Source organism: Nothoprocta perdicaria, unplaced genomic scaffold (genome assembly GCF_003342845.1).
Source record: "Nothoprocta perdicaria isolate Ctin4 unplaced genomic scaffold, notPer1 scaffold_338, whole genome shotgun sequence".
NCBI lineage: Eukaryota > Metazoa > Chordata > Aves > Tinamiformes > Tinamidae > Nothoprocta > Nothoprocta perdicaria.
Genome location: NW_020455575.1, coordinates 400076 through 425536, shown reverse-complemented (window position 1 = coordinate 425536; position 25461 = coordinate 400076). Strand labels below are relative to the sequence as shown.

The following is a 25461-nucleotide window of genomic DNA, read 5'->3' as shown; positions in this document are numbered from 1 at the left end:
TGCTTTCTTCTGTTACAGCTTAATTAAAATGTTTTCTTTTTGTTCAGAATTGTTCGAGTGCAGGTATCTGATGTTGGTGCATACACCTGTGTAGCATCCAACAGAGCTGGAGTGGACAACAAACATTACAGTCTTCAAGTTCTGGGTAAGTTGCTTGGAAATGCTGCATATAAAGAATAAAGTAATATTACTTGATTCATTTCTTAACCTAATCTACATTCTTTCTCATAAACATAATGTTGCAGGCTTTCACAAATGTATCTTAGGTAGATAATCTCTAGGAAAAAGTTCACTTTTCTAAAAATGTTTAATATGGAAAGTGTTTTAACCCTCAGAGTCCCACTTGAATAGGCAGCCAGACCACAGATATTTTAGGGTTGAAAAATAATGTATGATTTCCAGATGAATTTCAACACACCTATTAAAAATAAATTTAATGAGCTGAGGAAATGCAGAAGAGAATGTTTTATATGAAGTACTAACTTCTGGGTGGATTTGATATTAATGAGCTGTTTTTTTTTCTGCAGTGCCACCAAGTTTGGATAATGCAGGAGGAACAGAGGATGTGACTATAGTAAGAGGCAATTCGGCTTCAATGCAGTGTGTTACTGAAGGCATTCCCACCCCAACTATGTCCTGGTTTAAAGATGGACATCCTTTAAGCCTTGGAGATCACTTGACTTCAAAAAACCAAGGGATGGTCCTTCATTTTGTCAAAGCAGAGACCCATGATACAGGCAAATACACCTGTGAAGCCTCAAATGAAGCTGGGGATATCAGCAAGCACTTCTCACTAAAAGTGCTGGGTAAGTGTTAATCTTACAGTCAAACAAAGTGTGAGCAGGAAGTGTCTGCCCAGGACAGCAATTTTAAAATTTCTAGGAATAAGAAGTATGTTTTAAAAAGAGACTGTGTGATAAATAACACAAATAGGAAAGATGTGTGACTGTGTAATGTAATGTATAGATTTCCTTAAGATTTCGAAAGTATATAAATGAGGAAAAACAAGAGTATACTGTTTTACAGAGTAACTTGATTTAAACAGATAACTTTGGTAGAAATTCTTCTTGACAGATTGATGAGTCCATGAAGAACTTCGTTTTCTTTCTACAGAGCCACCTCATATCAATGGTTCTGATCAACCAGAAGAGCTCTCTGTTGTTGTCAACAACCCCCTTGAACTTCTTTGCATCTCCACCGGCATTCCGGTCCCCAAAATCTCATGGATGAAGGATGGGCGCCCGCTTCTGCAGAATGATAATGTGCATGTCCTAAGAGGAGAAGTGCTTCGAATAACCAGTGCTCAGGTAAGCCACTTATTTCAAAAAGGGCTCAGTGGAGCAACAACCCCAGGAGAGCTGACAGAACTGCCTCCTGTGATATGCTCTCTCCCCAAAAGGTTCCACTTGCATTTGCAGGTCGCAGAGGAAAAACATCTAGTTTGTTTTCATGTATGTGCAAATCAAGAGGAAAAAAAAAAAAAAGATTAAACAAAAAGCCTGTGAAGTTCACCAAACATAAGTGAGGCAGTGCTTGGGAAAGAGGATGAACAGTCTGATTGTTGCTGGCCTTGTTTGTAAGGAATTCCTTATATTTGCCATGAAGAGTCTACAGAAAACAGAGAGCATAGAGATGTTAATGAGTGTGCATAGACAAAAGATTTCCTTACTTCCTATAGCTGAACCATGTATAGACTGATACCCATTTTCAGTTCTGTATTCGGTGATAATCAATTGCACAAAGAGAAGGTTCTAGTTGGAGATAGGTTTTTCAAAGCCATTTTTGGGGATCCTGCAGCTTACAAGCCAGCTCTAAACAATTCTGCCCTGGGAAAATAGAAAAAGATTGAGATCGTTTTTTATTTTCAGACATACTTGATCCATTATCTTTGCTTTTAATTGCTGCCTGCTAAATCTTGCTGCCAAAGTTTGTATTTCTTTTGTTTTTCTGAATTGTTCCCATGTCCTGAAATTTCTTCTGAAGCTGCTTGGGTGTTTCTAGGTGGAAGACACAGGAAGATACACATGCCTGGCATCTAGCCCAGCAGGAGATGATGATAAGGAATATTTAGTAAGAGTGCATGGTAAGCCGAATTTAGGAAAAAATACTATTATTTGATACTACTTAGGTATGTATCGATTTTGTCCTTTAGCTAGTTAGATGCTATTGAATACAAATATGGAACATTGTGCTCTGAGAAAAGGATAGTTCACATTTTTGTGTATAGGCCAGTTGAAAGGGGAAGTTTCAAGTGTTTTCAACTTTTCTGGTTTAATTTCAAGTTTTATGGTTTGAATAACTAAGTTATAGATACAGTATAGGTATGTCATTTTTCAGTTGGTCTGAGTTGTTGGAAAAAAGAATCATATATATATTATATGTATATATAATATGGTTAACTGTTCAGAAGAAAAAGATAGGGATAGTATCTAAACATGAACACATGAAATGAAGTGAGAGAAAAGGAAATAGAAACAAGACTTCTGAAATTCTGCAATAAGCATCGGCATTTTTGCAAATTAGATTTACCAAGTTTCTTGATGAAGAGAGTAGGGAAGGTCTGCCATCCCTGCTGCATCCAGTTTAAATGTTGGAATCGTCACTAAGAATGGGCTTTGAATTAATTTCTCACAAAGGCGTTTCTAGTATGTGGCTTAAAAATCAGGTTGATCAGTTAAACAAAGGTGATATCCTTAATAGAAGCCTGGAAAAATAAAACTACTTACTAGGCACTGTAGCCTTGTGTGCATTTTACATCTTGAGAAATAGAATGGATTTTTCGAGAGAATGATTTTAATGGTAGCTCGTATGTGTAGCGTTAATTGTATTTCTTAATTTTTGCAACAGTTCCTCCTAACATTGCTGGCACCAGTGGCCCACAGGACCTCACTGTGTTGCAGAACAGACAAGTCACACTGGAATGCAAGTCAGATGCTGTGCCACCTCCGACGATCTCGTGGCTTAAAGATGGAGAACTCCTCGAGGTAAAGCAGCGACGTTGCTTGCACCAGTCTGTTGCTCCCTTTATTTTGTGCACACACTGCTCCAGGTTTCTTACTCAGCTCACTTGCCCCTTCAGTGCAGTCGAGTTATGGTTCCAGTAACAACACAGTCCTAAATGAGTGCCTGAAGTGGCCATCCCGCTGTTACTTGTTCTTTTTTCCTTTAGGGGGATCCCTTGCTCCTTCTGGATCCTCTGAACAATCCTAGAAGCCTTCGGTATACTCCTGAATGGCTTCCCAGGAAAGGTAGCTTCCTTGGGTATATTATGTATCCTCATATTCTAGTAGCATTTGGAAAGGAATTTAAATTTACGTTGAAAACAAATAAGTAGGTTGCTGACTACCTTTTTCACTGAGAACTCCAGGCAGACTCATGTCAGGCTGCGAATCCTTGCCAGCTGAGAGCTGATGAGCAAGGTGCAAATAGCTCAGCAGGAAATTTTGTTTATAGCACATCCTCTCCTTTAGGATCACTTATATTTTTCAGTCAGTAACCAGGTGCTTTCCAGCTGATCAACTGAAGTTGTTATCAATTGAACTCAACCAGTCAAGAATTTTTCCCCAGTTAGATCCAATTTGTAAAGGAAGAGGAAACCGGTCTGGCTTAGGAATTGCCTCTCCCAAAATAGTCGTGGATCCAGTAATCTGCATCCAAAATGGAACTGTGATTTGTTTATGGTGAATGCAGAAATTTGTTTTGCACAAATATCTCAAATACTTCCCTGGAAGATACTTCTGTAGTCAGACTGTTTTTGTTTAGGGAATTTGAACTTGTTAGTCATACTAATACTGTTAGTAAAGCTCAAAGAGTGGTCGTATGAGAAATGTGCACTGTCTTGCCACTGGTTCCAGTTTCACTTCTCCTTAGTGCTTATTAATAAGTAAATAACAGCTGCTTAGGGAACTTCCAGTGTTTCACTGCCCAGTCTTTCTCACAAGGTCCTGCTTTTTGCTTTAGCTGCAGCATTCCTCTCTTAGACACTGTCTTTGTTTAAAGATTAGGAGCATGAAGTATTAGTGGAAAAAGCAAGACTGCTGAGAGAGATTGCCTAAATGAGTGCTGCTAGGGAGTGTCACCTTGAATGAAGCAGAAAAGGTGGCTAGACAGCACCCTAAGAGACACGCTCCTTGCCTGAGTGCTCCTCATTCACGGTGTGTGACTGGAATACTCCTATCACTTCTATTTTTAGGTCTTTAATTGGATAATGATTCTTTATAAAAGCTTCAGTGAGGTTTGGAAGTTAGGTTTGTGAATATTTTTGGACTAAGTCTTTCTTGAAACCCTTGCATTTTAACTAGTGCTTGATTTTTTTTTTACTTTTTCTAACACTGAAGCAAAACATGAAAAGAAGAAACCACTTCTCAGGATTTATTTGTCAGAAAGGAAATAAACAAGAGAAAATACAAGGATACAGGAATTTATCTCTGTGTTTGAGACACGTTAGTTGAGCAGTATGGTAAATCCTCCTGTCTTTGTATCTGTGGCAAAGTATTGTCTGTCTAGTTTATTTTCTAGATTTAGCGTTCCTCTAACATGAAACTGGAGATATGAATTTCACACGAGCCTCTTAAATTTGTCATGTGATCTTTTAAGTAGCAGAAGTAGGTTTATTTTTCCCTACCATCATTTCTGTTCTGCAGCGTAGCTTATATAAATACATCCTACCGATGTCAGGAAAACATGAGTGCCTGCTGAATGTGTGCTTGCTTTCTAAACCTCAAAGAGATGTATTGACTTACTGGTATTAAGCAGTTGGAGAAGAGCTGTCCTTGGGCAAGGAAAAAGACCCTCTGTGCCATATGCTTCTCCTTATCTTGGAAAAATTGAGGTCTCACAGTGATACGAGAGGACTGGAGGAAGTCACACTTTCAGATTGCAACCTTATTTCAGTTTGAAACATCACTGGTGTTTGAATCAGTATCATAGCAGAGAGCACCTTTCCCTTCTGGCTTTGTCGTCTTTGCTGTCACTGTGCACACTTCAAGGTTTACTCAAGCTCTCTATATGCTTCATGATGTGACTGTGCAGCAGCACCAATGTATATCTGGTAGCAGAAAATAGTAGGAAGACCCGTAGCAGCTTTTTCAGGCACAGTTCTTGCACTTTGCATTGAATTGGACATGTCACCGTGGGGCTCCGACACTGCTACCAGTTCTGCATCTTAGGCTGGCTCAGTGAGGTGCAAGTACAGAAAAGGGCAGAGATGGAGGAGCTCCAGGTATCTCTTTTAGTTGTCATCCTCACGTCCACCAGCCAAAAGACTAGATAAGAATTTCAGATCTCAATTTCGTTCAAAATATGGCTGACATGAAACAAAAAAGCAATAATTTTTCTAAAACTCTAATGAACTTTTCAGGGATAAGTAATTAAGCATCAGTCACCCAGTTACCTTCACCACTGTGTAAAAAAAGTTACGCAATGAATTCAGCCCCTTCTCTCTCTGCTCTTCGGTTATGAGTCTCGTTACACCGCAACGGAAGAGGGCTCTGGCCTTCTGAGCAGAGGGCAAGGCTGAAGCTGAGTCTGTGCAACTCTGTCTCCACAGGGGACTCCTCGAGTTCGGATCCTGTCCAACGGGCGATACCTGCAGATCAATAATGCTGCCCTCAGTGACACCGCGAGCTACACCTGCGTGGCCAGCAATGTTGCAGGAGAGATGACCAGGGAGTTCGTGCTGACAGTGCACGGTAAAGTCATGGATCTGTTCTGCAATGTTTTGATCTTTGCATGGTTTTTCCACTGGAGTCCGTATCGCAAGAAAGGTCTGGTCTCTTTGGAGCAAGCACAGGTCACTTAGGCTGTGTTTAACCTGTGGGTCCAGGTGTATTTCCACACATGTGCCACCATGTAGACAAATTCTTTGAGCATTTGACTGGCATCTTGGGAGATTTGGGTTTGTCCCTGTCTTGGCTACCAGTTTTGCAAGTTACTTGAAAACTGTGGCTTGGTCTCTGCACTGGGAGTGGGAAGGACCTGAGGGAGCTTATGTGGCTTGATAGGTATACTGTACTATCCTAGGTATTTTGCTACTTTTAAAAGTTTTTTAAACTTATTTATTTTCTCATTTCTGATGAGAAGCTGTTCTATTATGACATTATGGTGATGATGAGAAATTTTCTTCCTGTTTCTATGCTTCTCACAACCCAGGCATATGTACTTGCTGCTTCTTTCTTCCCCAGCACTGTCCTTGCCCTTTAAAATTTCTTTTTCCTCCTAATTTAATTGGACAACAAGACTATCAAATCCAGTCTTTGCTTTGCTGAACCAAACCTGCCTTTTCTACTTTTCTACTGTTTTAGCTGGATGATAAGCTTTGCAGTAGCTTGCAAAGGTCATCCAATCTTTCTAGCCATCTCAGACCGATTTTGTTTTTCCTTCCCTCCTGCATCATGGCCACTACCACATGCTACACAAAATGGTAAGAAACTTGTTTGTGTGATGCCACTATTGTTGCACTCATCCTCTGCCTGTCCTTGTGACCGCTTCTGTGTGAGCAGTTTCAGTCAGTGCAGCATGAAGTTTTGTGAGGTAACATCAGGGATTTTGCCTTTGCAGTTGCTCCTACCATCCGAAGCAGTCCCCAGACAGCTGTTGTGCGTGTAAATGCTTCTGCTCTTCTGGAGTGTGCTGCAGAAGGAGTACCAGCCCCGAGAATTACGTGGAGGAAGGATGGAGCTCTTTTTTCTGCAAACAATACCAGGTATTGTCTAATAGTCGTAATAAGTCATCTTTTTTTTTTTTTTTCTTTTTTAAAAATTGCAATTTTTTGGTACATCTTAGATGTTTGATGAAACATCTTGGGTTCCCCGATTAGTTCTGTGGCTGAAACTAAAGAAATTATTCTGCAGAAAAATAGCAGCGCCAAAGGTTTCTCCCTTTTATTATTAAGAAACAAACAGACAAACAAAAACTCCTTTGGCAGCTTAAAGGTAATGATTTCTCTTGTGATACTTAAGATTTTCAACAGTAAAAGATTGCAGAGTGAAGGATCTTTACATTTTTCTGAAATGCCTGGAGCTTGGAGGTGAAAGCAAGCAATTTCATGCAGATGCAAAGCTCCCTGAGTTTACTTGTGATAAAAGCAAAAAGAGTCACAATAAATCTAATACAATCAAATAGCAAAACTGTATATGGCCAAATTAAGATGCTGCATGTTTAGCTTGTTTCTAGTGTGCTCTGTTTCTTCCTGCTATGACGGTCAGCTGTGATTTTCTCTGTATTGGGAAGGAGTCAAAAATCCATGGCTTTGTTTCAGATTCTCAGTGTTAGAGGATGGATCCCTGCACATCCACTCAGCACGTGTGACTGACACAGGACGATACATGTGTATGGCGACCAATGCAGCTGGCACTGAACGCAAGCGAGTTGATCTGCAGGTCCTCGGTAAATACTCTGCTGTTAGATAATTTCCTGTGCTCAATAAGTCTGAAGTATGCATCACCTATATAATTTTTCCCATTTGGACAGTATCATGCAAGCTGATCTTATTTAATAAGGAGCCAGGACCACAGAAAGGAGTGCTATCAAGTTGACATAGCTCTGCAGACTAACCAGCATTTTAGGTTTCCTACCAGGATCACCCCTTATGGAGCAGACAGTCTGTTAAATTTAGTTTCTTGCTTAAATTTGAGCAGATTCCAGTTAGTCACATTGGTGAAATTGGTCTGTGTTAGCTCCTTGTTATCTCATGTGTGAGAGACAACTGGAAATAGAAAGCATTGGCACACTTCTTGCTCCATGTTTAGTACTCTTTAGTTAATCCTTATTCATAAAAGTCAAGTGAATGTTTTCAAGTAGTTAAAAATGTGTTTATAAAAATGGGGGATTCTGTATTTAGGTATAAGGTGTTTATGTCTCTGTGTTTATGGTCATTCTGAATAACTCGACTTTGCCTTCTAGTTCCTCCAACTATTGCTCCAGGACCTAGCAATATTACAGTAACTGTAAATGTGCAGACCACTTTGCCTTGTGAAACCTCTGGAATTCCCAGACCAGCAGTTAGCTGGACAAAGAATGGGCATTTGCTTCATGTTGACCAAAACCAGAATATGTACAGGTGAGAAATGTGCTTTTTTTTTATCATGGTTGTACAGTTTTCAGGGATTCATTTTGGCACTTAAAAATCTAGCTGGTTTTTCTAGCTGAATCTATGTGATCTAATTTGTATGGTGGCAAATTCAGTGCTTGGGTGATCTGAGGAGAAGTGTTTCAATGGCTCTTCTTTCTGCTGTTTTCTCCTTTCAGACTTCTGTCTTCAGGTTCCCTAGTAATCATTTCTCCCACCGTGGATGACACTGCTGTCTACGAGTGCTCTGTATCAAATGACGCAGGAGGAGAGCAAAGAACAGTGGAGCTCACTGTTCAAGGTACAGGGGATATTGCTATTACACATGGATAGCCCAGAATTTCCTTGGGATATTTCAGTTTTAAGTTTTCTGTTTTAATGGCTCTTTAATGATCTCCATACCCTTCAGTCTGTTCTTCACAAGTCAATAGTAAGTTAGTTGTAAGAATTTGTAAAATGAAAATTGTCCACTGACGCTAATTGAGATCTTCTTTTCTTAGTGCCCCCATCCATAGCAGATGAAGCCACAGATCTTTTGGTAACAAAACTGTCTCCAGCAATAATTTCCTGCACGGCTTCAGGGGTTCCTGCTCCCTCAGTTCACTGGACCAAAAATGGCATTAAGTTGCTGCCCAGAGAAGATGGCTACAGAATTCTGTCTTCAGGTACTGTGCATGGTTGGAGCTTAGCCACAGAAAATGAGTGAAAAGGAGGTCACTGTGCATCTCTAGAATGAAAAAATAAATAAAAACAATCCCCCAAACAACCAGCTCTCCCTTTTTTTTTGAAAAAGTATGTAAACCTTTTAAGATACATGTTGTAGGGGAGTTTTTCTTTGAAAGTAAGACACTGCTAAATGTGATGGCAATCTCTGTCTTTCTGTGCTTAGGTGCTGTGGAAATCCCTGCGGCTCGGTTGGAGCACGCGGGTCGGTACACCTGCCTAGCCCACAATGCAGCCGGCTCGGCCCACAGACACGTTACGCTGCACGTTCAGGGTAAGGGGGGAAGCCAGACAGAAAATACAGCCTGTTGGAGGGCCTTACCCATTTAATACATGCCCACGCTACAGAGTAGTTTTGAGGCTAGGCTGGACCGTCACAACTAGCAGCTTACTCCAGTGAATTGCCTTGTGTATGCACTGATTACTCTGCAGGTCGATCACTGCCTTATATCTTACAACTCGGATACCTTGGATAGAGCTATCCAGAAAACACTGTTCTATTTTTTTTTTTGTAGTTGTTGTTTGTTGTTGTCGTTCTTAAGGCTTTTTTTTTGCTTTCTTTTTAAGTTAAAATGTATCTGTGATGGCAAACTGCATGAAATACGGACAGCCATATTTTGTACCCAGACTCACAGTAAACATACTGGTTGTATGTGTTACATGTCAGAATAATCCCACTAAACATTAAGAGAGCAGAATTCAGCTCCTACTAGTTCAACCTTCTCAGACTCTCAGATTATGCAATTTTAGTGTCTTCTCTTTTATTTTCCAGCTATGAAAGATATTCTAACCTGGCTGCATTTTGATTTTGTTTGCAGAACCACCAGCTATTCAAGCTCAGCCAGGGACACTGGATGTTATTGTGAACAATCCCATTCTTCTCCCTTGTGAAGCAACTGGTACACCTCGACCCGCAATAACATGGCAAAAGGAGGGCATCAATGTCATTACCACAGGTATCCTTATAAAGCCTGTAATTCCAGTCTACTTCGTTGTATCACAAAAACTTTTCCCTGCATATTAAAATCAAATATAAGGAACCCATGTGTGTATACCTGCCCACATATCTGCATATATGTATAATTACATCTTTGTATTTATATATATCAAATTTTCTACTCTTCTTATTCTTGTTTTAGGCAATAGCTACATGGTTCTTCCCAATGGCAGTTTACAGATTGCAAGATCAACTGTGGAAGACTCTGGCACTTACATGTGCGTTGCTCAAAACCCAGCTGGCACAGCGCTGGGGAAGATCAAACTGAAAGTGCAAGGTGAGTCCTGAACTCTTAACCTCTTGTTGAAGTGATGTTTTGTAATGACTGACACATAAGGAACTTATATACACCTTCTGTTGGTCAAAACTGCGTTTTGACCTGCACAAATGGAGCTATCATTTCCTAAGTTCGCGTCACACTGAACAGAGTCACTGTTGTTGTCTGTCTGCTTTAAGAAGGGAGGTTGCTTTTGGATTATTTTCACTAAGAACAGAAGTGTTACCTACTTCTTACATAATTCTTTTCTAAATTTTGTTAATTCTCCTTCAGTTCCTCCTGTTATCAAGTCTCAACTCCAGGAGTACGTTGTTCCTGTGGATCATTCTGTCACTTTGCCCTGTGAGGCTGAAGGCTACCCCGGGCCAGACATCAGCTGGCATAAAGACGGCCAGCAAGTAACGGAGTCCATCAGGAGGAGAATCCTCAGCACCGGCGCCCTGCAGGTCGCGTTCGTGCAGCCGGGCGACACGGGCCGCTACACGTGCGTAGCGGCCAACGCGGCGGGCTCGAGCAGCTCGAGCACAGAGCTCGTCGTGCACAGTAAGTGCAGCTGCCAAGAAGCCACTTGGGCATTGGGCCCTGAGCAGGGCAGGGAACTCCAGCAGCTGGGATTTAAGGGAGAAATTCAGGAAAATACTGCTGCTTAGTGTGTGATACTGAAAAAGGGGGTTAGGAGCGTGTGATTCGTAATAGCAGCCAGTTGCTTGGATCTAGGAATGTCATTATGTTTTGGGCGTTTTTTTTTTAAATTCAGTTTCCACTTTATTGCGTGTATTCCACACCTTTCCTTGACAGTCACTGCTAGATTCAGGAAACAACAAAGCAGAAGATTCAAGCAATGGTTTCTTTATTTCAGTGTTTTTCCATTAGTGCTTGGCTGACAAATGGAGCTAATACATATTGTGTGTATATATATTTTTTTAACTTTCTCACAGTTCCACCCAGGATCCGCAGTACAGAGGTGGAATACACAGTCACGGAGGATTCCCAGGCTGTCCTGTCTTGTGTGGCTGATGGGATTCCAGCACCAACAATAAACTGGACGAAGGACCATACACTGTTAACAGACACAGTAGGAAAATACAGGGCTCTGCCAGGTGGAGATCTCATTTTGGACAATGTTGTTGTAAGTTGCCTTTATTTCAACCATGGTTTGGAAGTAATAAGAAAAAACTGACGTCTCTATGTTTTCACCAATTTCTGGGTTAGTCTTTTTTGCTCTATATACATGTTTGTACTTGTATCGTTTTCCACCAAGGAGGAAAATATCTGAGGAAAAGCTGATATTTTGTCCAGAAAGGCAAACACAAGTGTAGATCACCTTTCAAACTGAGGGGAATCAACAGAGTTCAGCTGAGCATTTCTACAGAGTGCTGGTTTCAAACCTTGGGAGATTCTCATGTGCTTACGAGTGGTGATGTGGGATAAGAATATTTCACTGTTGAAACTTCCCCCACTTGTTTTTCTCTCAGCCTGAAGATTCTGGCCATTATACCTGCATTGCTAGCAACACTGCTGGGGAAGACACACACACTGTCACCCTGATGGTTCATGTGCTCCCTGCATTTACTGAACTGCCTGGAGATATAGCTCTGACTAAAGGAGAACAGCTCAGATTAACTTGCAAAGCAACTGGGATACCTGTTCCCAAAATAACATGGACTTTTAACAATAACATCATTCCAGGTGGGTAACGGAGGATCTTATCAGTCATTCTGCTGGAGACTTTTCCCCACATAACACTCTATTAGTTTGAGGGTAAAGGAAAAGTAATCTGAGAGATCATGAACTTATTAGGCAATGATTATGTCAGGAAAAAATATATTTTCAGAATTCAGAATTTTCAGAATTAGACCATCATGAAATAAAATAACATATAACTGTAAAGAAGATAATTAAGAAACTCTTTGTCCTCTCTAGCTGTAGAACACAGGTGTTCAAAGCTTGAAGTTAAGGGTCAGAATAAGTGGATACATGTGTGTAGACCATGGAAGGCTGCAATTATCCTAGAGGTGGTCAAAGCCATATCAGAAATGAAATGTATATTTCATGCTGCTGATTAACATGTAATTTAAACAGTCCTGTTAAATGTCAGGCACTGACATGTATATTTTTAAAAGCCTTGAAGCAGTCGTTCACTGTCTGCTCTCCCTTCAGCACAATACGATGATATAAATGGACACAGTGACCTTGTTATTGAAAGAGTAACTAAGGATGATTCTGGCACTTATGTCTGCACGGCAGAAAACACAGTTGGCTCAGTCAAGGCTATTGGATTTGTGTACGTCAAAGGTAGGTGAAAGCAAAGAATTTCCTGTGTTTTCCTAGTATTTGATACTTAGTCTTAAAATGATAGGTGATTGATCCCTACCAGCAGTGCCATTAAGGGCCTTCTGCTTTGATCCCACTCTTTGACCACCCTCCCTTGCTCTTTCAGAGCCTCCGGTCTTCAAAGGGGATGATCCCTCCAGGCGAACGGAGCCCCTGGGCGGCAACGCGGTGCTCGACTGCGAGGCGAGAGGAGAGCCACCTCCAACCATCCAGTGGAGCAGAAAGGGAGCCGGCGTCCCGCTCGGCACCCGCATCCGCCAGCTCAGCAACGGCTCGCTCGCCATCTACGGCACTGTCGTGAGTCCCTTGTCTGCTGCAGTCAGCTTGGGCACTGTACTTAGTGAATTAAATTCCACCTTGTTGCGTTTTGAAGGAGCAAGGTTATACATTTAATCCACTTTTGTTTTGTAACTTGAGCGAAGACTCTAATTCTCTGCTCAAATTAGTGTGACAAGAAATACAAGACTGTGCTTCTTCTCAGTTATCAGTAGCTTGCTCAAGTTTATTTAAATAGATTTGGGCTCTTTTGCTCTCATTAGGGAAAAATGGAATAATAACAGCAAAAATATTTCACAATATCAACTTAATAAAAAGAGAAAGTTGGGATACTTCCTTCTTAAGATCCACTGCATGCCATGCTGCAGTGTGGAGAATTTTCTTCTATGAAATGCACCAAAACCCAAGAGCCTCCTTGCATGTGTGTTGACAAATTCCGTGGCTCCTGCTCCACAGAACGAAGATGCTGGTGACTACAAGTGCGTGGCTACCAACGATGCTGGCACCGTGGAACGCAGCCTGACGCTAACGCTCCAGAGTAAGGCTCAAAATGCTAAGTTCAGTGCCACTAGATTGGAGTGATAATCTGCCTTTGGGTATGGGTGGCAGCTCCCATTGCTCTAACTGCATGTTGGGTGAGATTCATCTCATCTGACTTTGTCATTAGTAGTTAAGAGTCTAGTGCCAGCTAGTGATGGAGGTGGCAGAAGAGAAGCAGGTAGAGGTGATTCAGGCCATTCATCGCAGAACCACCTTAGAATGGGGTGAGTCACCTTGGGAACACGCTTGTTGCTCTCAGCTGACAGAGGGCAAGCCTGCACAACTAGATTAAACTAGACTCTTAACTTTTAAATTAATAAAGTTAGGTGAGATGGATCTCAGCCTTCACTGACAATGTAACTTTTTTTTCAAAAATAATATTCTAGAATTAACTATTTCATTGATGTGTATCTCTAAACATCCCTTTCCTGTTATAGTCTCAAGTAGGATGAAATTTGCTACTTTTGTCTCAGCTGCCCCCGATGATAACCTTTTCCTCCAGGTTTTATGAAAAGCCACACGTTTCAGCCCTGAAGGAAGAGTCTGTGCTCCAGCAGTCAGCCTCCATGCCACTGCTGGTGCACTGGTTTCTCTTGCATTAAAAATAGCCCATCCTTGTCATTTCAGCTTGTGCATGCCCTACCTTTTGACAGTGTGCTCTCTGATCTCAGAAAAATCTTGAACTTATGCTTAAGATGAACAGTAGTGTTTTACTCCAGATTAATTGGCTAAGATTTGTTTGTCTTCTCTCAGAGAAGACGTTTCTTTAATGTTCAGTACAGTGAAAATATGTACGAAATCCCCACAAATCAGGTGGGCTTGAAACATCTCCCCGCTTTTCTTTATTTCAGCTCCTCCAGTCATTACTGTTGAACCTATGGAGACTGTTACTGAGGCGGGTGCCACAGCACTGCTGCACTGCCAGGCAGCGGGAGAGCCTGCACCCAGGCTGGAATGGGCTCGTGGGGGGCGCCCGCTCGTGGGCAGCGACAGGGTGTCCGTGCTGTCCAACGGCTCCCTGCGGATCGTCGCAGCGCGGAGGGAAGATACAGCGGAATACGAGTGCGTCGCGAGGAACTTCCTGGGATCTGCTCTTGCTAGAGCACTGCTCACTGTCCAGGGTAGGTGCACACAATACAGGAGACTGCCTGTCAACCTAGACAGTTCCAGCATTAATTCAGAATAAATAGGAGCAAGATTTTGTCTTGTTCCTTCCGTACACGCATTAGGTGCATGTTAACCCAGTTTGAAATAGATATCAGTGAGGTTTTGCTTTATGTAATCTTGCTCCTTCTGTAGGGCTGTTGTGCTCATCAAGCTCTGTGGGAGAGAAGAATGTGAAGGAATGAGGGAGAAAGATAGTAATGTGGATGTTGAAATAGATCCCATGCTCTGAAGGGGTGACATAGCTTGTACCTGTGATCTAAAGAAAAGCATTTAGGAGCGTAAGCCACAGCTATTTCAGAGCAGCTGAAGTACTCTCTGAACTGCAGTAAGATACGTGTGCAGTAATAAAAAACAGGTTGGATTTGCAGCTCTACCTTAGGAAGTGCAGGTTTCTCTTTGCTCACCAGCCCAAGAGGGGCAAAAGCAAAAGCAGACACGGAGCATCGCTTTCCCCCTGCAGTGCACGGCGGGTTTTCCAGCTGGCTGGAGTGGCGGCCTTGCAGTGCAACGTGCGGCCGGGGTGTCCAGGAGCGGATCCGGCGGTGCAACAACCCCCTCCCGGCCAATGGAGGGCGGCCCTGTGAGGGGCCCGAGGCAGATGTGCGCAGCTGCCACAACAGGCCCTGCCCAGGTATGGCTTGCCTGGCTTAATGCTTCGTTTGCCTTGCGTTGAGTGCCCTGGTAATGGCCACGTCATCCACGACAGAGCCATTAATGATGTGGAATTCATCCTGGCTTTTCAGGAAAGCCCAAACCTGGTAAATGCTTTAAAAAGAATTTCTCATGACAGCTGTGGTGTTTTGTTTCACATAGTGCACGGCGGCTGGTCAGAGTGGGGCCTTTGGGAAGAGTGTTCCAAGAGCTGTGGCCAAGGCAACAGGACCAGAAGCAGAAGCTGCAGTAGCCCCCCGGCCCAGCACGGCGGGAAGGGCTGCGACGGCCGTGCCGTGGAGTCAGTCATGTGCAATGTTAGGCCCTGCCCGGGTAAGAGAGGCATCAGCTGCTCTTTGTGTAGCTGTCTTTTTGTTCCCTAAGTCTGTATTCTTTCAGTTTTTTTCCTATTTATTAGATCATAAGAGACATTAAGCTCTCCAATGTTATCCGTATCAAGATATCTGTATCAAAATAGTCTGTAATTTATTGAGTGGCCCAAGTTACTGGAAACAGGAATCATAAAAGCAAATGCAAGGAGTGTTTTCAGATTTTCTTCCCCCATGAAAATGTTAATTTTGTATTTCAGTGTTTTACCAAGTATTTATTAGCGTGTGCTTACAGAGTAAAACTTGCTTCTTAATCTATTTCTCAAGGCCAATTAAGATGAAAAAATCAAAAAAAGCAGTAGTGCAAAACATGATAACGGCGTAAGACATTGTCAATATTTTTTTTCCCTTTAAACTTTCAATAGTGAATTTCTCCTCGCTAGCTGTATGTTAAGGTTTCCTTCCTGTCTTGGTTCCATTTGCAGTGTTTGGCAGGGCTTGCTTTATTCACAGCCCCTCGGCAGTAGCCTGGTTCCTTCTGCACAACTCCTGTTGTGCCCGTTTTCCCATTCTCCCTGACTTTGCTAGCAGCAGGATGTCACATGCTCATCTACAGGCTGATTTCTCTACATCCTGGCAACCAAATCAGTTCTGGCCCCTGCCTCCTGGTACCACTGGGGCTGCTGTTAGCTGAGGCCATCGGTCTCATACAAGTCAGTCAGCTTCAGGTAACTTATAAAAACACCAGGTTGGATCAAGCCGTTCTGGTTGCAGTCAGTGGTGTATTGAGGAAACTAAACAAAAAAAGAAAGAATTACCCACTCTTTGGAAACTGTTGGTTGACATCAGCTGTTTCCCAAGCAGAAGGTTTTCCAAAGGCTTCTTCAGAATGCTTAATTCACTTTCCTTAAGGAAGGGTTTCTTCTCTTGCCTGGGGCTGTGGGGAGGCAGCTGCGAGTTACAGGCGCTGTCAGTGTGACCAGGTTTCTGGTGCCTTTGCAGTGGATGGCGCGTGGAGCTCGTGGCTGCCCTGGGCTCCCTGCAGCGAGACCTGTGGGACGGGCACGCGGCGGCGGCTGCGGCTCTGCGACGCGCCCGCTGCGGCCGGCGGCGGGGCGCCCTGCGCCGGCTCCGACTCGCAGCTGCAGCTCTGCAGCGAGGGGCTCTGCCCGGGTAAGGGCCACGAGAGCACGCCAGCTCGGGCACCTCCCCTCCACGTGCTGCTCGCCTCTGTCTGCAGCTCTAACCACCCACAAAACTCCAGAAAAACCCTTTATTCTCACTGGCTCCCTATTTTAAATGGCTCTCCGTAGAGCTAACGAGTGGGGTTCCTTCTGCTGCCCATGTGTCCCTGCCTTTTGCCTGTCACTGTGTAAAAGCTGCATTGCAAATCCGTAGCACTTGAATTACAGATTTCCTAAGCATTTTGGGTTTGATTTTCCTAATTTTTGATATTGTCTTAACCTTTTCCTCTACATTTCAGTGAGTACATTATTTTTGAATAGGAAGAGATAATAATTTCAGAGTTTGTGTATGGTTTGACTTTCTCACGGGTAAATAAAAATCTGAGAAAGAAATCTGAGAACTTGGGAACTGACCGTGCCTGTAGTTAGGCTCACAGACTGCTTAAATGACAGGCCATGCTTCTCTCCCGCCTTCCCTCCCGCAAATCCCCATGTATTTGAGATGCCCAAAAGATAAGGAGTGGGAACCAGGCAGGCTTTCCTTATCCCTGATGTGGCTCTGCTTGCTGCCTCCCCACGCAGTGGACGGGAGGTGGGCGGCGTGGAGCAGCTGGAGCGCCTGCACCGTGTCCTGCGCAGGAGGCAGCAGGCAGAGGACGCGCCTCTGCTCCGACCCAGCCCCGCAGTTCGGGGGCCACGAGTGCGAGGGAAACGACCTGCAGGTGGATTTTTGCAACAGTGATCCCTGCCCTGGTAAGTGCTCGGGGTGCGAGGGGGAGCTGAGCGGGGTGAAAGCAGCTCCAGTAACTGCCAGGAGGGCAAGCAAGGCAGTGAGCTGCTGCCGGACTGGCCATGAACCTCTGCAGAGCTTCAGCTCTCCTGGCTATTCTTTGTGTCTCACAGTAAAAAGCAGCAAGTCACTTGGTCTGTAACATAAGCCTCGTGCCCTTCTGTATTAGTCACTTAATGAACTACAATGTTCTGGAGTTAATGAACTTGAGAAGCAGCTGAATCCTGGCCAAGGTCACTCTGTTGCATCCTCTTCTCTCTGATCTTTTCATGGCTCTCGGATTTGCCATAGGATTGAATCATAGAATCATTGCTTTAGGAAAAAGCATTAGAACAAGCAGGTCCCATCCAGGGGGAATATTTTCCTAGCCTGTGTGTGCATTATTAAAAGTCATTAAAAGAAAGAAGGATAAAATCTGCTGTTTTGTTGTTGTTGTTGTTCCTTTCCCAAGTGCACGGCAGCTGGGGCCCCTGGAGCAGCTGGGGAGGCTGCAGCCGGCCGTGCGGCGGCGGCCAGAGGCGGCGGCACCGCTCGTGCGACAGCCCGCGGCCCGCGAGCGGCGGCCGGGCGTGCGCGGGCGCCGACGCGCAGCTGCAGCGCTGCAGCCCCGCGCGCTGCCCCGGTGAGTGCTCCGCCCCCGCTGCCCCTCGCACCGCCCCAGGGAAACACCAGACCTTGCCCTTATCTCCGCTTGCAGACAACACAACAATCCACTCAGTTTCTTTCTAATTCAAAACTTCAAGTTGCGTTCTCCGCTTTTTCCTCCTCAGTGGATGGAAACTGGGGGCAGTGGCAAGCGTGGAGCCGATGCTCTGTGTCCTGTGGAGGAGGAGAACAGAGCCGAGTTCGCCTGTGCAACAGTCCTGCGCCGTCAGATCATGGACATCCTTGTCCTGGCGACTCTTCCCAGATATCCAGGTGTAACATCCAAGCGTGTCCTGGTGAGTTAATTTGTAGCTTACACGGCAAGGATGAGACCCTGGTGGCAGCCTGGGCTGCTGCCCTTGGGGTCTGACTGGGGCTCCCCAGGGTCTTGACCAGTTGTCTGAGCGAGTCATGACAGCCCTGCCACCTAAACCCCTCACACAGCCTCAGTTGGATGAATTTGCTGCTGTCCTTGCCACCCTGTGTGTCGCACTGTTTGACAACTCTTGTTTCCCCAGAGAGGACCCTGTGCTTGTGCAGTGCACAGCGTGATTCCTGGGGTATCACGTGTCTATGCCAAACCAGACAGGATCCTACTTTTTTTCAGGATGTAGATAGGGTAATACATGTAGAAATACCCACAGAGCTCTAATTCCTTAACATGCTGAGCACTGTTTTTACATAGGGGCTTTTTTTTTCCTTCCTCTCTCCCTTCCCCTCCCTTCCCCTGCCCAGGTGGACCCCCACGTGCCAAGGGAAGCGTTATTGGGAACATTAATGGTGTTGAATTTGGAATTGCCTACCTGAATGCCACAGTTACAGAGAGCCCTGACTCTGAAGCTAGAATAATCCAAGCAGAGATTACTAACGTCCCCCGGAGCCTTGGTAGGTGCTGCTGCTTCTTGAACTGTTGGCACCATTTCCATTTTCAGCATTTCATTAACTGTCACTGAATAAACTCATCTAAACTCTCTGGCTCCTGGTTTATATCTTAAGGGTGATACCAGCTCAGATATTTGCCTGTGTATTCTACTTCCACTAACGTGGGTCACACACTTAAGGGAAAAAGAATGAAGTCAGATGCTGTGTTCCCTTACTCGCAGGTGCCTCGATGAGGAAGCTGGTGTCCATCCTGAGCCCCATTTATTGGACGGCTGCGAAAGAAGTTGGAGGGGCAGTGAACGGCTTTACTCTCACTGATGCAGTCTTCAAAAGGGAAACCCAAGTGGAGTTTGCTACTGGTTGGTTACCTGACATATCCCATCTCTTTTTCCATTGTAGCAGCTTGATAAAGAGTGCGTTTATGAAAAATATCACACAATCATTGCTGAATTTTGAGTCTTCTGCTTATGACAGGATCTTCCCGAAAAAGTGCAGTATCTGGAACTGCAAACACAGCTTTCAGAACCTTAATTAGAAATATGTAATGTTTGTATTAGGAGCTTGGTATGCCTTACAAAAATAGTAACGTAAAATAACTGGTTAATGGATCCAGTTCGGATTTTGGATAGTTAACACAAGTTTCTAGTTGGGATGTTTTATAAATCAACGTGCTCCTAAAATCCACAGGAGAGATTCTGCGAATGACTCACGTTGCCCGAGGCCTGGATTCAGATGGCACCTTGCTGCTGGACGTTGTTGTGAGCGGCCAGGTTCTGCAGCTCCAGGAATTAGCTGACATCAACATGAAGGTAAAGCTGCTTCTGGAAACCACGTGCTCGTATCGGTGCAGACTTCTGCTCTGGTGTGTAGGAATTGCACAGACACAAGTCCTGCAAGCTCTTTCACTACCAGTGCTTCAGTTTGCATCTTGCTTAAGACACTAGGATGTGTCATGAGACACGCTAGTTACAAGATACTCAAGATGTTAGATAACTGAAGTGTTTGGGCTAGAACTTGGGCTAGTTTTCACAGCTAGGCATGTCACGTGTTGCCTTTAATTGAGTTAGGAAACTGAATGTTAAAACTAGTTTGGTTTTTTTTGACTTCTCTGAGAAGACACTGGCTCTTTATCCCATAGCACCTTGCAAAAGTTTTTGACTTGTGCTGATAATGCTTTACTAGCTACAATTATTTGTAGTGCAGCAGAGAAATGTACCTGTGTTCTGATGGAGAAGGACAGGGGCTTGATGTGTTCTGATCAGGTTACATCACAGCAGGTTTTATGTACTACCAGGCGTGTTGTTACAGTGCTGTGAACAATATCCGTCTTTTCCAGTTGGAGTGCCAAAATCTTGGCTTGTGGAGAGGTCTGTTATGACAAATGGTCCACTTATTTTACAGAACTTGCTTTTTCAAGGGATGAAGATTTGTCTAGGTCCTTTTTCAGGAGTGGTTGGGGAACTGCCCTGCTTTGCCTGGCGATGTGGTGAAGGTTATAACCTCACTGCTGAATCCTTCCACCTGCTGTTTCTCACATATTACGCTGGAGGGCTTTAGTGACTTACCAAAATTTAAGGCTTATACTATACTAAAAAGCTATAAAAACAATTGGAACTCCATCTCTCTGTTAGAAGTACCGGATCAGGGACAGAAACCCCCTCACTATGTTGGTGTTTCAGGACTACACAGAAGACTATGTTCAGACGGGCCCCGGGCAGCTCTACGCCCGCTCCACGCGCCTCTTCGCCGTCGATGGAGTTAGTGTCCCCTACACGTGGAACCACACAATCACCTATGACCCCACGAGAGGAAAGATGCCCTTCCTGGTGGAAACGCTCCACGCTGTGTCCATCACAGCGGAGTACAACCCTCTGGAGGAAACTGTGGCCTTCAGAATCCACGCTTCCATTGCAAAAGGTATTGCCTGAGCCTTTCACACAAACGAAACGAGGGAACAATAGTATCCTGCTTGCCTAGCATTCAGTACCCAATTTGCAAAAGCTGTTTATTGACAAAGAACACTGGGGAGGTCGGATAACCTTATTGCAGGTATTGGGATCAGTGTGTTTTGGTCCTGCACCCCAAGAATAACACGTAAAGGTTGTTGCAGGTTTTACATGTTGGGTCGATGGTCACAGCGTTGGCTGAGCCTGCTCGTGCTGTCGAGCGGCTGCACGAGTGTGGGGACACGTGTGGCCTTTGAGCAGCACCTCCTGCCAAAGGCCAGTTTATATGTTTGTATTTTAGGGCCTGAGTGTATGTGGCCTTTTGTAAATACCCAGGCTGCAATAGTGAATGGAAAAAGGGCTGCTTAAAGTAATAATGTGGTCGTATGTTCATCAACTGGTAACACGGGGTTCCTTTATTGTACAGGGGATCGTAGCAACCAGTGTCCTGCTGGCTTTGTCTTGGACTCAGATGGGCCTTACTGTTCAGGTAATGACATGCCAGATTTTATATATATTTACATATAGATATGCATGTAGTCAAATGCAGAGCATCTAGATATAGCTCTTCAGAGCTTTAAAGCATGCGGTACATACTCCAGAAGGAGGAGAAGAGGGAAAAAGATGGGAATTGGAAGGCAAATGTGGATGTTAAAACCGGATATGTTAGCTAGTGCTCTAGGCTGCACAGCCAACAACACTGAAGAAGCTGCAAAGCTAAAATGTTGTAAATGGGGCTGCTAAAATGTTTTCCAGTTGCAAAATGAATTCTAAAATTTAAATGTGGAAAACTTCTTTTAATAACCTTTCCTAGGTTATGTAAGAATTCCATATAAATATATATGGAGTCCATCTGTTAGGTTGTGTCACATTTTTTTTTAGATTTCCAGGTGATCTGGGAAAGAATATATCTAAAATTAGTTAAGACAATAGCTACCTCCCCCTGCAGAGGTAACTTGAGCAAAATTCCAGTGAGACTTTATATGTGGAGGCTTGGAAACAGCTCTGAAAATTAGGATCTTTAATTACATATAAAAATTCCATCTCTTGAATCTACACCAATGTAGGTTTCTCCAAGGGGTGGTGGTGGTTGTTCCTGTGTTTTCTGTGGTGGTGGTCACTGCTCTGGCAGCGTTTTCCCACTTTTATGTGCGTGTTCCCTTGCTGCAGATGAGGACGAGTGCGCGGGACGCAGCCCCTGCTCCCACGGCTGCCTTAACGCCGTGGGCACCTTCTCCTGCTCCTGCCCGCCCGGCCTGGCCATCGCCGCCGACGGCAGGACCTGCCACGGTGAGTGGGGACGGGCGCCCGCGACGCCCCCTTTCCCTCCCACACCCCCCCTCTGTCGCTCTCTGACCCGTCTCCCCAGCCCCTCTCGCTGTCGCCCCCCTTTGTCACCTCCTGCTTTGCCCCCCGACTCTTGTCCTCCCTTCCCCACCTTTCCCCTTTGTCCCGCCACTCCCTTTGCCCCTCTGCCCTTCCCTCCCCCTTTCTTCCCATCTCTTCCCACACCCCTTTTCCCCTCTTCCCTCCTTTTTCCTTCCTCTTCCCCCCTTCCCCCACTTCTCCCTCTTTCCCCTTCTCTTCCCCCCCCTTCCCCTCCTCTTCTCCCTTTCCCATATCTTCCTCCTCTTTTTTCACCCCACCCTCCTTTTTCCCTCCCTCTCCCCCCTTCCTCCCCATTTTCCCCCTATGCCCCCTTATTTCCCCTCTTTCATGCCCCTTTTACCCCCTCTTCCTCCCCTTTTCCCCTTCTGCACTCATCCTCCCTTCCCTCTGCTTTTTCCCCTTCCCCCCTTCACTGACTCTTCCCACCCTTCTTACCCTTTCCCCCCAACCTTCCCCAGCCCTTCCCTCTCACCTCCCCACATCCTCCCTAATGCCACTTGTCACTGCTCTTCTTCCCTTGCCCTCTTTTCCCTGTTACTCTCTCCTTTCCCACCCATTATCCCGCTTCCTCTCTCTTATGCTCTCCCTTTCCCCCATTCCTCATTTTCCTCCCTCTTTCTACCCTTGCCCCCTTTTCCCTTCCTTCTCCCGACTTTCCCCTTTTCCCTCCCATCCCTTTATTACCCCTTCCTCTCCTCTAACACCCCATTTCCTCTCTTATCCCCTTTACCTCTCTTTATCTCCCTACTTATCCACCCCCTTCCCTCCCCTTTCCCATCATCCTCCCCTTATCCCCCCTTTCCCCCTTTAACCTCCTTTCACCCTATTCTGCCTGCTCTGCTCCCTTTCCCCACCATTATCCCCCTCTTTCCTCCCCTTATCCCCTACCTTATCCCCTCTTATCCTCCCTCCTCCTTTCCCCACTATCCTCCCCCTTATCCCACCCTTACACCCCCTCTTCCCCCTCTCTCCTCTTTCCCCCCTTTCACCCCATTGCTGCCTTTCCACCCCTTTCCCCCGTTTCCCTCCCCTTATCCTACCTTATCCTCCTCTTATCCCCCTTTCTGCACCTTGTTTGCCCCTTTGACCCGTTCCCATCTCTTATCGCTCTGTTCCCCCCTTATCCGCGCATCCTCCCTTAACCACCCCTTATCCTCCTCCTTTCCCCCTTTCCCCAGTCTTCCCACTTACCCCCCTATCCCCCTTCCCCACTTTATCCCCCAATTCCTCTCCCTTAATGCCACCCTTATCCCCCCCATCTCCCCCCTTTCCCTCCCATATCCTCAGCCCAATGCCCCCCTTTTGCCCTCCTTATCCTCCCCTTATCCCCTTCTTCTGTCCTTATCCCCTCCTTGTCCCCCTCCCTTACCCATCTGCTTCCTCCTTACTCTCCCTTTTCCACCTTATTCCCCCCAGTCCCCCTTTTTCCCCCTTTCTCCTCCAGCTCCCCCTCTCTCCCCATATATATCCCCCTTTCCTCCCTTGTCTCCCCCTTTCTTCCCGTTATCCTCCCACTTAACCCCGCCCATGTCCTTGGCCTAACCCCCTGTTATCTCTCCCTTTCCCCTATTATCCCCCTCCTATCCCCCCTTATCCCTCCATTATTCCCCTCTTTCCCTCCTCCTACTCCTTAAACTCCTTCCCCTCCTCAGTCCACTCTTTTCGCCCCTTTAAACCCTTTTCCCTCCCCTAACCCATCTTTGCCCCCCTTATCCCCTCCCTTATTCCTCTCTTATTTTCCCTCTTTTGCCCCCTTATCACTCCCATCCCCGCATATTCCCCACCTTATCCCCCTTTCCCCCCAATCCACCCCCTTGTCCTCCTTTAATCACCCCTTAACTCCCCATTCCCCTCTTTTACCCCTCTTATCCCCCTTTCTTCCTCCCACTTATGCCCCTACCCACCTTTTCCCTGCACTTCCCCCTCCTTTCCCCCTCTTATCCCCCCCTTATTCCTCCCTTCCCCCATCCTCCCTCTCCCATCACATATTCCCCCCTTATCCCCTCATTAAACTCCCCCAACCCTGTTCCCGCTCCTTAACCCCTCTCTCCCCTTATTCCCCCTTTTCTCCCCACTTTAACCCCCTTATCCATTCCTTAACTCTCCTTATCCCCCTTTTCCTCCTGCTCATCCCTCTCTTTTCCACCCCTTTTCCTTGTCCCCTCAGTCCTGCCCCCCTTTCGCCCTGCCCCCTCTTGTCCCTCCTTATCCCCTCATCCCCCCTTAACCTTCTCCTTTCCCCCACTTGCTCCCTCATCCCCCTTTGCCCCTCACTTTTGCCCCCAATCCGTCTCCCTTAATGCCACCCTTATCCGCCCCTAATTTTCCCCTGGCCCAATCCCCCCTTTCACCCTCCTTATCCCCCTGTTTCCTCCCCCCACTTATCCCCTCCTGCTGCCCTACCCCCCCATTGGGTCCTTGTCCCCCTCTTATCCACCCCCTTCCCCACCCCCCACACTTCTGCCCCCTTATCCCTCCTACCTCCCTTTTCTCTGCCCTTTCCCCCTCCTTATTCCCTCCTTATCCCACTCCTTATCCCCCCATCTCCCTCCTTATTCCCCCCTTAACTCCGCATCCCACTCCTTAACCCCTCTCCCCCTCCTTCCCACCGCTTCCCCCTCACTTATCCCCACCTTTCTCCTCACTTTACTCCCTTTTTCCCCTTCCCCCCTTACTCTCCCTTAACCCTCAACCTTCCCTTTCCCTCCCTTTATTCTCCCCTTCCCACCTTCTCTCTCTCCCTCTTATCCCACCCTTCTTCCATTCCCCCTTTTCCCTCCTTTCCCCAGCTTTCCCATGCTTTACCACTGCCCTTACCCACCCTCCTCCCCCCCTTATCTCCTTCTTTCTTCCTCATCCTCCCTTATTCCCTCCCTTATTCCCATTTTTCTCCCTCCTTCATCCACCCTTATCCCCCTTCCACCCCTTATCCCTCCATTTTATTCCCCTGCCACTTTCTTCCCATTACCCAACCCCTTCCTGCTTTCCCCCCCATATCCCTGCCTTTCCCTCCTTGGGTCCCCCACCCCCTTCCTCCCTTTTCCTCCCCTTATTTCCCCCCTTATCCCCTCCCTTACCCTCCCCATCGCCCCTTCCCCCTTTCCTCTCCTTATCTTCCCTCTTCCTGCCCCCATTTCTCCCGCACCTGAAGCCCCCTTATCCCTCCCTCTCCGCTCCTTTTCCCCCATTTACCCCCACCTTTCCTCTCACTTTTCCCCTCCCTTCCCCACCCTTACCCCTCCTCATCCCCCACTTTATCCCCC

General features: G+C 45.7%; 1 protein-coding gene across 1 annotated transcript in view; it reads left to right on the top strand.

The window, feature by feature from the left end:
• Window positions 1-25461, top strand: part of HMCN1 (hemicentin 1) — a 144931-nt gene that overhangs the window by 107869 nt on the left and 11601 nt on the right. The window contains exons 68-100 of the mRNA XM_026043730.1: window positions 48-145; window positions 528-806; window positions 1114-1307; window positions 2002-2083; window positions 2848-2984; window positions 5549-5690; window positions 6559-6703; window positions 7259-7386; window positions 7903-8059; window positions 8248-8369; window positions 8569-8733; window positions 8958-9065; window positions 9610-9747; window positions 9931-10065; window positions 10339-10608; window positions 11004-11194; window positions 11541-11754; window positions 12226-12360; window positions 12506-12696; window positions 13132-13213; window positions 14067-14336; window positions 14843-15013; window positions 15196-15366; window positions 16365-16535; window positions 17129-17299; window positions 17788-17958; window positions 18107-18277; window positions 18717-18866; window positions 19085-19222; window positions 19551-19672; window positions 20543-20780; window positions 21237-21299; window positions 21980-22099. Of these exons, the coding sequence (XP_025899515.1) occupies window positions 48-145; window positions 528-806; window positions 1114-1307; window positions 2002-2083; window positions 2848-2984; window positions 5549-5690; window positions 6559-6703; window positions 7259-7386; window positions 7903-8059; window positions 8248-8369; window positions 8569-8733; window positions 8958-9065; window positions 9610-9747; window positions 9931-10065; window positions 10339-10608; window positions 11004-11194; window positions 11541-11754; window positions 12226-12360; window positions 12506-12696; window positions 13132-13213; window positions 14067-14336; window positions 14843-15013; window positions 15196-15366; window positions 16365-16535; window positions 17129-17299; window positions 17788-17958; window positions 18107-18277; window positions 18717-18866; window positions 19085-19222; window positions 19551-19672; window positions 20543-20780; window positions 21237-21299; window positions 21980-22099 (5240 nt within the window). The remainder of the gene's footprint in view (window positions 1-47; window positions 146-527; window positions 807-1113; window positions 1308-2001; window positions 2084-2847; window positions 2985-5548; window positions 5691-6558; window positions 6704-7258; window positions 7387-7902; window positions 8060-8247; window positions 8370-8568; window positions 8734-8957; window positions 9066-9609; window positions 9748-9930; window positions 10066-10338; window positions 10609-11003; window positions 11195-11540; window positions 11755-12225; window positions 12361-12505; window positions 12697-13131; window positions 13214-14066; window positions 14337-14842; window positions 15014-15195; window positions 15367-16364; window positions 16536-17128; window positions 17300-17787; window positions 17959-18106; window positions 18278-18716; window positions 18867-19084; window positions 19223-19550; window positions 19673-20542; window positions 20781-21236; window positions 21300-21979; window positions 22100-25461) is intronic.